This window comes from Cyrtonyx montezumae, unplaced genomic scaffold (assembly GCF_038088225.1).
Source record: "Cyrtonyx montezumae isolate F1298 unplaced genomic scaffold, pur_monq_1.0 scaffold_18, whole genome shotgun sequence".
Lineage (NCBI taxonomy): Eukaryota > Metazoa > Chordata > Aves > Galliformes > Odontophoridae > Cyrtonyx > Cyrtonyx montezumae.
This window is the reverse complement of record NW_027071914.1, coordinates 4,318,670-4,332,055: the sequence shown is the minus strand read 5'-3', so window position 1 is coordinate 4,332,055 and position 13,386 is coordinate 4,318,670. Positions and strand designations below refer to the sequence as shown.

The following is a 13,386-nucleotide window of genomic DNA, read 5'->3' as shown; positions in this document are numbered from 1 at the left end:
GTTCAAGAGTTTATCAAAACCTTTCTAAGAAAAATGATGTACTGAGGTCTAATGTACATTAGAAAACTACTACTAATAAAACTAGAGGACTATTCTTGATTATTCTTTGCTAATAAATCCTTCCTTTAAAAACATGTTTCTAATAATATAAATGCATGTATACTAGTGAATTGCTAATACAGGAACATATAAAAAAGATAAAATAAGGGCAAAGGAAAGATATTCTCATGACTAACACAATTATAGTCTGAATAATTTGAGTATCTCTTCCAGCATGTGTGCATCATGGAGTAAGAGAGATACAACAATTTATGTATTTTCCCACTAGTTTAGAAAACTTACTTTTAAAGTTATCCTAACAGTTGCCTAGCCCCATATGAAGAATTTAACCTAGTTTATGTTAAACATCAAACTAAAACCACCATTAGTCTACTAACCTTGGGAGATAAAACAGACACAGCTTCCCCAACAGAAAGACAAATCAACTGTTACTGACTAGTTAGTTTTAGATGAATGAATTTTTGACAACGTTGTCTTTTAATGACCTGGAAAAACTGCAGGTTGATATGCCAATAGGTAGAAGGATTTTTAAAGAGGAAAGTATCAGTGGGTTTTTCAGTTCAAGAGAATTTATTGTTTCTTGAGTACTGGACACAGGGGCATTAGAATGAGCTTTGCGTCTTCCCTCTTCAACGTTCCAGGGATCCACCACAATTACTCTACCACCAGCAATGTAGCCTAAGTAGATACAGAAGGGAAATGGTGATGTCATCAGCTCCAACTAATTCCTAAATGCTACTTGGAAGGTATGCCATGGTATTTGTGCTTACTTCCCACATTTATATTTGCTTATGACTTTTTTTTTTCTATAGTTTTCATTACTCTGTTTTATGAACACCTGCTTTAACTGAGCAAGCCTGTGTAAGAAATATCCAGCAGGGTAAATAAAATCACAGTTTACAGGATGCAATCTACTTCTCTGTCTGTAACATCCTATCCTGAGCCTGTGAACAGACCGTATGCCTCATTTACTACTTGTATTTAATCCCTCAGCTACTTAGTACTGAGCCAGGTTTCCAGAGTTACCAACTCTGAAAAAAAGTTTTGGCAGTCTTAAAGCTCTCATGGTGCAGTGTTAACAAAGGGATTTATACATCACTACTGAAGAAATTACATTGCTCAATGGCATAGCTTTCCAGTTTTCATATTTGTTATCTAGAAACTGACACTGCACACTCACAACACGTAGCATCTACAGAATTCCACATTTTCAAATCTACAGACAATACTCAGAAGTCAGAGACAGCTGAGCCTTCACTTTTCTGCTAATCCGTTGTTGTGAGATGGATGCAAGCTAGCAAGTAGCCCCCATTGTCACCGTGGATGAAACTGGTCCTTAGTTCTCATCTGAACTGCATTCCCTTAAGCATGGTAGCTTATGAAGCAGCTGCTGTGGTGTTTGCAAATTAAGAAAAGGAAGATAAAATCAACTGACCATTTCACATGGATGTCTACATCACAGAACCAGAGAATGCTCAAGGTTGGAAAGAACCTCTGGAGATCATCTAGTCACGCTCAAAGCAAGGTAAGCTAGAGCATATCGTTTAGGGTACATCTGTAGGGTCATGGCACAAGCAGAAAGAAATGCCTTTCCTATTACACAGGATAAAAATGTGGAGAACGGCTGAAAGGTCACACACAGTCTGTTTGAGTTAGGCATCTGCTGAACTCAGTTGCCTGTAAAATTAACTTCCCATGGTCAACAATTAGAAAGCAGAAGGGACAAAGAATACTTTATTGCTTTTCATGTAGTACATTCGTAGTCATACCTTGAAGCCAAAAGGGCAGGTGCACTGATAAAACTCCACTGGATCATTGCTGCACGTCCCATTGTTCTTACATGGATTGGAGAGGCAGGGGTTACACTTGGACACAACACCAATATCTATCAGTTCTGAAAGGGCAAAACACAGTGTGTTAATAGAGAACTGGTTTACAGAATTAATACTTCCCATACTCACATTTTCCCCTAATGTAGTATTCATGCTGTGTTGCTACACATGCACATGCTGTGTGTGCAACGTTAAACAACAGCATGAGGGATTCTCAGGGATTATGAAGATTTTAAGTACTTAAATCAAGAGTTGTGCAAAAATCTAAATATTGCTTATATTCAATTCTGTGATTCTGTGATTCTCCTGCACATGGAAGCATCAGCTCTGAAAAGACACACAGGGAATCTCCAGAGAATGGGCTTATATATATATGGCTTTCAGCAAATTTTCCTTTTCTTAGTGCTGAAAATTCTGCAACAACAACCCCTAGGGAACTATAACATGACATTTCTGTGGCTGGTAACAAGAATGAAAGAGCAGATGCAACAGTAGAAATGAAAAACATGCATAAGAAAGATTCAGTTAGAGGCTTATGGGACTGTTTAGGTGCAAAGTGTTCTACCATCCTTAGTTTTAATGGAGTTTAAAACTTATTTTCCTCCTGTTCCACCCAGAAGAAAGATGGCCAACATTCAGACACCTTGGCAAAATGCAACAGGGTTAAACACACAAATATGTAAATGCATGCAGGTAAATATTCATGTCCATATTTAAAACTTTTAATAAACCATACTTTTTAAGAGATTAGTGATACTCGTGGACAAGCTGGAAGCTGAACATAGACCAGAACAATATCAAGTGATCTGGGGTTATGAATCAACAAATATTTTATTGTTGAGATGTTACAGAAAGTTAGTTCAGACTGCTATATTTATTGTTAAGAAAAAGGTGACTTTGAAGTGGCTAAATTTCAAATAGTAAGAAGTTAACAGCTTTTACACATAAAAAATATAATCGAGCCCTTTAAAGGGGCTCAATTATAACAGACAGTAAAGAACCTAAATAACTTCATCTCGTTTTTAAGGTAATAAATACATTTTAAAATATTTTAAAATTGGCACAGTGTGATCAGGAGCAGGCACAGGTTTTCTGTTACTGAATGGTAAGTGATAAGCAGGAGTAAGTTGTGATACATCCTCAAAGTGGAGAATATGAGCTTACATCTGACGTTAAAGAGCAGGTAGAGCTGTAGAGGGTTACAAAAATCAAAGATGAAAAGATCTCCCTTTCAGTCAGGAATTCGCTTTGAGCCGTCCTCTGTGAGATACAAATCCTCATTATTCACTTTGAGTACTAGCATGGCACCAACACAGGTTAAGAACATTGGAGAAATCAGTGCCAAGGGGTCTAAGTTGAAAAGTGCCTGCTGCATAAAGGCTATATCCTGGTGTCATACTGATGGAGGGGTCAACATGGCTAATAAAAGCAGCACAGCAGCACACATATGTAAAAAGCAGCACAGCAGCACACATATGTAACATAACATAGACAAGAAGTAACAAACCCCAAAAATGAAATAAAAGTCTGTTGTTTTCCTCTTCTACCACTGGGTTTTCTGCCTAACTATATGTCATACATTTTAAGCTTGGAGTTAGAAAAGGAAGAGGAAATAGCATTTGAATTTCTGGCAGCGCTGGCGGTGAAGTGCAACAAGTGAGAGCTGCTTCCCTTTGCTCCTCCCAGAACACACGAATGTCACTGCATGCAGTGCTCAGGAGAGACAGCAGCATTGCTCTTCTATTTGATTTGGAGGTTACTGAGCTGGAATTAATTATTTATTTATTTTATAACACACACACATACATTTTTCCAATTATTCCTAAGGCACAGATCAAAGCTAATCAATGTAGGAGCTAATACGAACACTGTTAGTTCCTAGCACTTAAGTAGTTCATTAGTTTGTCCCTGGGGATTTGGTTTATAAATTCATACAGCAAAATGCCCTCAGCCTAGCACATTCCTTTCCTCTACTGCATCACTGAGAGGGCAATTTAATAAAAAGCAGAGATGTGTTTGCATGACATCCACATTACATGCTTATATTTTCTTGGCTCTGCTGAGATGTAACCTTCTGCTCAGTCACACACTAAAAACGTGATTTCAACAAGAGTTTGTTAAACTACTTATAGATATATATATATATTTTAAATAAAAAATTACTGTAGGCCACAGAGGATATCTGTGCACAACATTTATACAAGCATCTTGAGGTCCTGAGCTCAGTGTGGGGTGACACCTACAGCAATGACCCAAGTGTTTTTGAGGTGAGTGACACTTCAGCCCCCAGCTGAGTCCCATGTGAGCGATGCTGGGGAAAGGACTGAATCTACACAGGCAGAAGTATGTATATACCTTTGGACAATCTGTGTTATCCCACAAATAGTGTCGCTCTGCTGCCATAGGGTTATGCCACAGCTACAGCTCAGCATTTGCAGCTGAGAGAGCCATGCAGCTGCAGTATGAACTGAGGCAGCTCCATCCCTGTCACAGGGCACAGGGTAAATGTCTCCAGGCCAAGGGTAAATGTGTGCTTCACACTATAATAATTTATGCCACTTTACCACTAAAAAACATCACTCATGTCCAGATGGAACGGCATAAAGAGTACAGCCTCAAAAGTGGACATGGGAAATAGGTCCAGTTGCTGTCAGATTACAAAGTCCTGCATTGCTTTTCAAGATATATACATTGTGTTAGAGACAAGGTGAATTTTACTAGGATGTGGAGCTTCTTGGAGTATACTGAAACTCATTCAGACCATCAACAACATCTGCCTATCCAAAGAACACCTCTGAAATGCCACTGTTTTTCTCCTTTTCTGTTCAGATAAAGCCAGCAATGGAGATGGCTAAGCCTGTAGAAAGCCCACCAGCTTTCTGGTGAAATAGAGCTGTTCTAACAATCAGAATAATGGATTCACTTATCTCTTGCATGTTTAGTTTAGAGAGGAAGTGAATCCAATTGCTGATACATGACAGTTTCAAAATGAAGAACTGATCGGCATCCTCCTGTTGGATTAAACTTCAGACTGTTTCACACAATTATTTTCTTTGTTCCACTTAGTGTGAACAAGTACATCATTTGGTATTTTTAATAATTGCACTTCACTTTTTAGGGACCACTATAAAGTCTGTAGTTCCAATAATTGTAATCAGTTCTGACAGTTCCAAGACTGACACTTCAAAGTAATTAAGTTTACAGTTATTAAAAATACATCTAAAAGGCCATAAAACTGACCTCAGGCTTGGGAACCTGTGGTCCAAACCCATTAGCAGATAGCAAGTTTGGGTGGTCCTGTGTGGGGGCAGAGCCATATTCTGTGATTCTGATATCCTGATATACTTGGTGGCAACCTGTACAAAGCTCAAAGCTCCCTTTAAAATAAGAATATATGAGTCTTACCTACCCCACATTCAACAATATACTTTCTTCACTAGAAAACGTACTCCTTATCTCTTACTGACTGCTCTCTAATGCACAGTAATCCTGTCCATGACTACACCTAATTGCTAACAGCTGAACCTCAGCCCTCTCCTGAACGTACACTAACTTCAGGCATTAAGGATTTTCTATATTATACAGTTTCTGATACAGAGCTGGTGAGGACATAAAGTTGTCTGTGTATCTTCAAATAAAAATGTAATTGTGGTAAATATTTGCTTTCCACATGAATTGTGTTTTCAAATGTATGTACACAAAAACTAGAGAGGTCTCTATTCTAAAATGACCCTTCTTTTACCACAGTTGTCTGGGGTAGGTAGAAGGCCTGTAACAAATTATTTGTTCTACTAAGTCACTATATCCTCTATGCTAATTTGCTCCTACATAATCTGGTGCTAACAACAGCAATACTAACTCTTCAGATGTTTGCTGTTTTTCCTTCCAGTGGTGCAGTTAACTGAACTCTGTGGAAGAGCACTTCAAAACGCAACTTGAACTACAATCTGATGGTCCAGTAAATGAAAGCCATGAAACTCCCAAACCCACTTTACTGCCAAGCAGCTTGCAAGAGTATAAAAATAAGGAGCTGTATACAAGGAAACTCAATAGGAAGCAACACTCTGAGCTTGTGCCTACCTTTGCACTGGAAGTGGTGAGTTGGTGTTGTGAGTAGCAGCCGGTCCACCATGGCTTCTGGCCCACTGCAGCGGGCTATTCCTGGCTCTTTGTACCCTGCCTTCACCCACTCGGAAAGCCAGCGGAGGTTGCAGTCGCAGTGTAAAGGGTTGGTACCTAGAGCCCTAGTTGTAAAAAAAGACAAACAACAAACAGCAGTTATTTTGGTTTGCAAGAAAAGATAACATCCCTTATCTCAATGAGGTACATTTTACTGTTGTACTAGAATGCTTTATTTCAAAATGTGTGAAATAAATCTTATAAATATTCAGAAAGTTTAGAAATATTTTCCCTGGTATTCCTTCCCCTTTTCTTCCTTTCCATCATTAGTTACAGAGGTTGTATAAATACTTAACAACAAATCACATTTTCAAACAATAAATCACTTTTTCACAAACTTGTTCTTGAGAAATGTTGAGAGACATATATTGCTTTCATAGAATTTTCCAGGTTGGTTTCTTTTATTGAACTCTTTGGCCTTCATGAGCCAGTGAACTGCGTTGCTTAGTTTGGACCTGATGACTCAGTGGATGAGTCATGCATACAGAGGATACCCCTATTTTCAAAGCTGCAACTTGGTGCCTATAAGCTTGTTTACAGCTTTGAAAACACATCTGCAGGTTAACTCATCTCTTGAGTGACGTCACAAGGTTGAAGTAGATGAATTATGAATGGAGATCTATCCAAAAGAAAAAAAAAAACACCAACACAAAATCCTTTTTTCTTAATTTAGGCGCTGCCTTGACTAATTTAGACTATTTCATTCTCAAGAGTCATTTTAAGCAATGAATCAATGATAAACAAAGGTGAGACTTGAAAGAAATCAGTCTAGAAACTATTAATTTCTGAATGTGTGAAGAAATGTATGCTGGAAGACTGCATTTGTTTTGCTGAAAGGCTTTAGCTGTGCGACACCTGAACTGCAATGGGAAAATAATTAGCTAAATAGTTACAGATCAGCATGTGGAAAGAGATACTTAAGAAACCAATAATTCAAATTGTGTTTTAGACTTTACATATGTTAAAAACAATCCTTAAGATGGTGTTTTAAACATAATCTTCTTTCAAATAAAAATATCAGACAGGATATTACGATAAAAACCTCAGTAAATTTGTTGATACATTTCTATCGGAGTGACTAATGAACCCACTGTGCCCTAGACAGATTCATAATGAAGGTTCATAGGTTCAAACTCTGTCTAGGGCTCATTCATCAAAATTAAATGTGTACTAAAGAACAGTATTAAAAAATATCTATCCATTCCTTCTGTGATTCTACTGCTTACAACGGGAAAAAAACTGCTCAGTTGACTTTTTGACCCTGTAACTGTGATCAACCAGCTCACTTGTCCAAGGTCAAATAAAATACAGCAGTGAAATCTGGACCTAGAAATTAACTTCAGCACTGAGCGACTGCAATATATAAAACAGCAGTGGGAGGATAATTGAAGCCCAGTTACTCATGTTAATTAATCTTCATAAAGTACACTGGAAATAAAGTTGCCCCATAGTCACTAGAACCGATTACCAATAACATTATTGCACAACTACAGAAATTATTGCACGCATCTTTCTGTTCACTCTTCTTTTGTTTTTGTTTTTCCACTTCTCAGTTCTACTGTTTTTTACAGAATTACTGTATTTTCATTCATGTGCTCTGAAACACACACTCTATTTCTTTGCCCACTATACCACACTATTTGAAGAAGGTAAAAATATATCATGCTGTAATAAAATGTCTCCAGCAGCATTTTCAAAACATGGTGCAAATGTTTCTCAGCCAACTTTTTTTTTGGATACAACTTAGAATAAGTTCAATTAAAATCTGTGGGATGGAGAGCCTGTCTTACAAAGAAAGGTGGTTTAATAGACAATTATGTCATTCAAGTAAATTAAGTTGTAAATTCAAACAGAACAATGTATGTAATATCACACAAACTTTTCTGTCATTAGTGAGGTTTATCTGTTACAGTTTGTCATAACAGTTAATTCAGATAACATATTTACAAAGTAAAGGAAGTGCAGTGGTTACTTTTGACTAAGCTTTAAACAACACTGGAAAAAGTGATTAAAGTATCTAGATGTTAGTTTTCTCCTTCCAATTGCAATCCATTTTAAATCTGCTACTAAAGACTGACTAAAACAAATACTTCTGTCTCTGCTAGAAAAATATCCAGCTCAGTATCCTGGTAGTCAGCTTCCTTCAGCCCTAATACCTGTCCTACCCACAGCCATACAGCTTGTACATTTAATGTCAAGTTCTGTTCTCCTTGAGTACAAGTTCAATGAGTAGCAGCTTCTCATACCATTCAGAAAGCATTCCAAGCATATGCTTTCTACTCAAAGATCTAGGTACCAGGAGAACTCAAAAAGAATATTTGCAAAACTATATGACTTTGTCTGAATAAGCACAACTTCTTCTGGCTTGGGAAAAGCCTAACATCTAGCAAGATCATTGTGGTTGATGGAAGGTTCAGATGATCACATTGCATCCTCTTTAAGAAACTGGAGAGCACAATTGTACTGTAGAATTAAATTGTTCAGCTGTGCAAATTACACCCCAGACAGGTCTTATTTATTTTATGGATCCTATTTATTACTGTTCATTTGTGTTTTGTGTGTTTTACATTTCTGGCAGCACATACATCTAAACAGACAGACTGCAGTGATTGTATTGGACCAAAGAGGTTTTTATCGCTCCCCAAGGTGAATGGTTTACCCAGGAAAATTGTGTCTGCACTTCATTTAAAGTGAACCCTGAGGAAAGTCCAAACAAATGGGGCACGATGTGTTTATCTCATGCATTCTAAAAATACCCTCAGAAGCCAGACTGCCCGTATGGAAGGTGTCACTGCACTCCAAAAGGTGATTCGGGGCTTCTGCTCCATCAGACTTTCACTCCAAAACAACACAGAAAATGACTTTACCATGCTGGGAACTTGACGATGAAATACATTTTGTGCAGGATGAGTATTTTCTTTGACTATGATGCCAAGGTGTAAGTTTGAAACTGAGAGGTTATTTCTCAGTTGTAGCTGAAATTCCCTAAGTTGCTCGTATATTATTTCTGTCTGTACCAATTTGAGGTATGTTTATTCTTCTTTGTCTACAAAAAGACTGAGATAGAAAGCTCTGCATGGAAATCACAGCCCAAGGACATACTTGCTATTCAGTAAATATTTGCATTTTGCACATTTTCTGGATAACAGTCCTGTTGTGCTCGCTGTTTTCTGGAGGGAATGTTTAAAGTCTAAGAAACAAATAAAAAGTTCTGTTAAATGTACACATGCACGTGCATCGTGTGCAACATCTCACATTATCTCAGCAAACATTTTCTGTTCACTATTTTGGCACTGACCTTTAAACTCCAGGTTTGTTTCATAACTATTACAGATGTTTGTCTTTTACAGTTCTTTTATCAATTGAGTTGTGTTTAAAAAGATCCTGGGCCTCCACTAATCCAAATCATCTCTTGAAATACGTGAAACTTCTAGTAACTTTTCATTATTTTGTACAAATGATGAGCATTAATACTGTGATTTGACCCATTTCCCTATGATTAAATAGATATTGTCTGAAGTAGCAATTCATCAAATCCATACACTGACAACATTTCAGTATGCAAAACATATGACACTTACTAAGCACTGTATTCACATTTGCTTAATATTTGCTCTTTGTGGGAGGTTTCCTGTCTCTGTCTCAGACCATAACACACTCTGCATTTCACATAGACAATGATGAAAGAAAACCTTAAACACAAAGTCCACAGAAGAGGAAATTGTCACATTTGCTCATTTGCTTTTCCTTAAGAAAATATTTTGGTAACTAATAACAATAGGTTCTAATATTTATTTTATTTCCTTTGAACATATGCTCTGTGAATATCCAGAGCAGAATATGGAAAGTATGCAGGAAGATCAGAATAGCTATATGATCTTAAATTTTTAGTAATCTGTAGTCTTTTATAGGTACGAAACTGAAGAACACAGAAGTACTTACAGATGGGACAGGGACACCAGGTCATTGAATGAACCTTCGGGAACACTGGAAATATCATTCCCATGGAGTGTCCTAGAAGAGTGGAGAAGGAGGAAGGTATCAATCCACAGCATGGTCTGCTCCTCAGAAGTGAGGGAACTGGTACTTAAGAATGAACTTAATTTTCCTTCCTTGTGAGTTTCTACAAGCTTCACAACTCACAAGCTTCCATGCTGCTTCTAGATGTTGACATTTAAAACAATGGTACAACCAGAACTGTTGGTGACTAATGTTTTAAATTAAAAAGGTGATAGACTATTTATGCTATTAAAAGTGTATTGATGACAAGCAGACCCTCACATACAGACCTGTAATTCTTTTAAAGAATCCCATTAGCTGGAAATACAAAGAAAACAGAAGAGGGAAAATAAGAAATGCAAGAGTTAAATTAAATATTGACTTCAGAGAAACCCTAGGAGAGAGCAAGGGTCCATGAGGGCAAATAAATCTGCTCTTTCACATTCTTGTTTTCCATTCTTACACTTGGAAATACCTTTTTTGAGTGGTATTTTAGAAATCTGTTTGACAAATATACTTAGGATACCAGTGAAAATACTTGAAATTAGTTGTTTTAGGGGACCATTAGTCTTGAATAAAGAAACAAATATTTTTCTATCAAGGTTTTCAGGATCTTTGTGAAAATGTTCTCCACTGGTTCCAGGACAAATTCAGTAGACACTTTCTCTCTTCTCTAAGAAATACATATATGCATATGTTACACAGACAAGCACAAATGGAAAGGTTTTTCTTGCAGCTATACTTGTATTCAAAGTGGCAGACCCAAGAGTACAAACCATTAGTTGTGATTATTTGTGGTTTTCACTGCAATTGCTAGTGAGGTCCCTGCTACAGAAATGGACACTACCATGGGCAGCTGTGGCAGACAAATAGAGAGGAAGAGCGCTTGCAGCATCTAGCACTTGCAGCTATGTTTAGATGGGAAAACAGGCAGCAGCATACAATTTTGATAGGTTGCAGGAAGGGAACAGATGCTGGAGGTGACAGGTAAAAACACTCTAGAAAATGCACCAGGGAAGATACACAATCATGTAAAATTTTGTTTTTTACATAAATAACAACTGTTCAACTGCTCATCCCCTGCCTTACTAGATAATACAGCACAGAGAAACATGTATGTAACTTCTCTACTTCTTATGTCACTGCCTGGAAGCTTAATACTTCACACAGTAACAAACAGAAATGGAGTTAGTGTCACTGGATCTCAATAGCCTTTTCTCAAACAAAACTTGTCAGAAAAGCTGCAAAGGAAAATTGCATCAATATTTTAAAATGACTTTTTTTGTTAAAAACAATTCTGATCTGCATCACTGACAGCAAACTGCTGTATGCTTTCCATTCTCTTTTTCAGCACCAACCAGTACCATATATGCTCTAGAAGTGGCAGAAGAGGGTGGAACACAGAAACCTGCTGTGTGTCAGGTCTGTAGCAGCGATTTCCCTTGAGTCATTTGTTTTCTAGTCTGCCTGGTGATTTAAGGAACACAGCAGTCTCATCCTTTTCAATTTTTTGCCAGTATAGATGCTTGAAATGGTGAGGAGGCCAAATATCTGGGCCCATGGAAATACATAGCATTTCCAAATGAAAATAAAAGAATCTCTTTTCGCATCCTTTTTTCCTTTCTCCACCCCAACACCACTACGGACCTCACCAGGAGCTATGTGATGCCTTGGAACTCTCACCAATTGAACCTTTCCATGCTGCCTTTCACCAACACACACACAGCAAGGAAAGCCATGCTCCCCAGAGGAAGATGCCCCTTGTCCTGTGCTCTGGAAGCCTGGGCCCTGCGTGGGGGCTGTGAGCTATGCGACCATAAGCACCGTTACCACAATCATGTTTCCCAGCAGCTCACTGCAGCTGCAGTTTCTGCTCTTATTCTAATGCAAAATTTTTCTACATGGCATGAAACCACAAAAACTACAACAGAGTTGTCCTGCTGGGATTTTTCTTAAGGTTCTTGACATGAGAATACCAAAAGCTTCCCTTTCGACCATCCGGAATTTCTTGTAAGCAGATCTAGACTGGCTATTATTAGTAATGCTTGGCATGAATATGTAAGGATGGATCTCCAAATAATTCATCTGAACAGTAACGGGAGGGATGTTAAGTCCCACACAGGAACTCCAGATAAAGCAATTCTGTACAGAATGACCAATGGCAAAGCCATACCCAAACTGTTCTGATATACTCATGTTGGTATGAGGATGCGAGATCAGGCCTGGTCAAGAAATTATCAGAGAAATGCACCCTTTATTTAAATAAGAAGAATGTAATAATGAACTTATGTTCCGATATTTTAAACTACTTAAAGATGTGCCCTCTGGACATAGAGCAGAACTTCACATCGTATCAGTTGCCTTTATTCTGTGAATGTGTGTATTTGCCTTCCTAAACAATATGTCTTGGAATCCTTTTCTAAGAGAAGTTGAAGAATGACCAAGTCATGTACCTATAAGAAGGTAAAAAACAAAAAGAAAATAAAACCATGTTTAATGAAGGGCTTTACTAAATAGCTCAAATACTGAGGTATGTTCCATAGATGCCAGTAACTGCATTTTAATGAAAAAAGGATTTGAGCAATACCTCCACCCATACAGCTAAAACGAAATGATGAATGCTAAAAGCTCTAAGAACCTCAGTATAAAACAGTGGCAGGAGAATTCTGCAGAACAATGATTTTTTTTCCTGTTGAATCCATGATACAAACGTATTTTTATACCAAAATTCTTTCTGAGCAAGAGCTCAATTAAAATTTGGAACATTTGAAAAGTTAAAGCACATGCATGCATGTTTTTTTTCCCCCAAAAGCACAACTTCCAGGTATCTCCTTGTGTAAATATCAGTAGATTGTAAGAGTGTGAGTTTAAGGTGATGAAGTTATCCTCTCAGAACCTAGTAACAGAACACCTGAATTCTTCAAACAAAAAATTTCTTCCTCATGTAATCTAATTTCTGTGTCTGAGATAAAGGAATCAACTAAGCATATCCTTATGGGTTTCTGCTTTGGTTTGTTTTTTTGACTGTTCTTTAAAAAAACAAAACAGCACAACAGAAACAACAAACCCCCCGAGCTTTCCCCAGTCCTCCTTCCCAACCTGTTGTCTCGTGACACTAGGTAACTGTAAGCACAGTTTTTAAGTAGAGAACAGTCTGCTCTGTAAAGACAGTAATTTGGCTAAAAGCTTGGCTGAACTTGCAGAAGAGCTACAAATAGTCATTCTGTGATGTAAAAAAATCCAAACAACAACAAAAGCAATTAATATTTCTCTTAGGTCAACTGAGTGCAACATCCAACAAGGAAGTATACTGCAA

The 13,386-nt window shown here is 37.6% G+C and overlaps 1 protein-coding gene across 1 annotated transcript in view; it reads right to left on the bottom strand.

Moving 5' to 3' along the window:
- The window catches only part of SLIT3 (slit guidance ligand 3), a 464,100-nt gene that overhangs the window by 61,057 nt on the left and 389,657 nt on the right, over window positions 1–13,386 (bottom strand). Inside the window, exons 24-26 of the mRNA XM_065734486.1 lie at window positions 10,014–10,085; window positions 5,973–6,136; window positions 1,830–1,954 (exon numbers count right to left, since the gene is read on the bottom strand). Coding sequence (XP_065590558.1) covers window positions 1,830–1,954; window positions 5,973–6,136; window positions 10,014–10,085 — 361 coding nt within the window. The remainder of the gene's footprint in view (window positions 1–1,829; window positions 1,955–5,972; window positions 6,137–10,013; window positions 10,086–13,386) is intronic.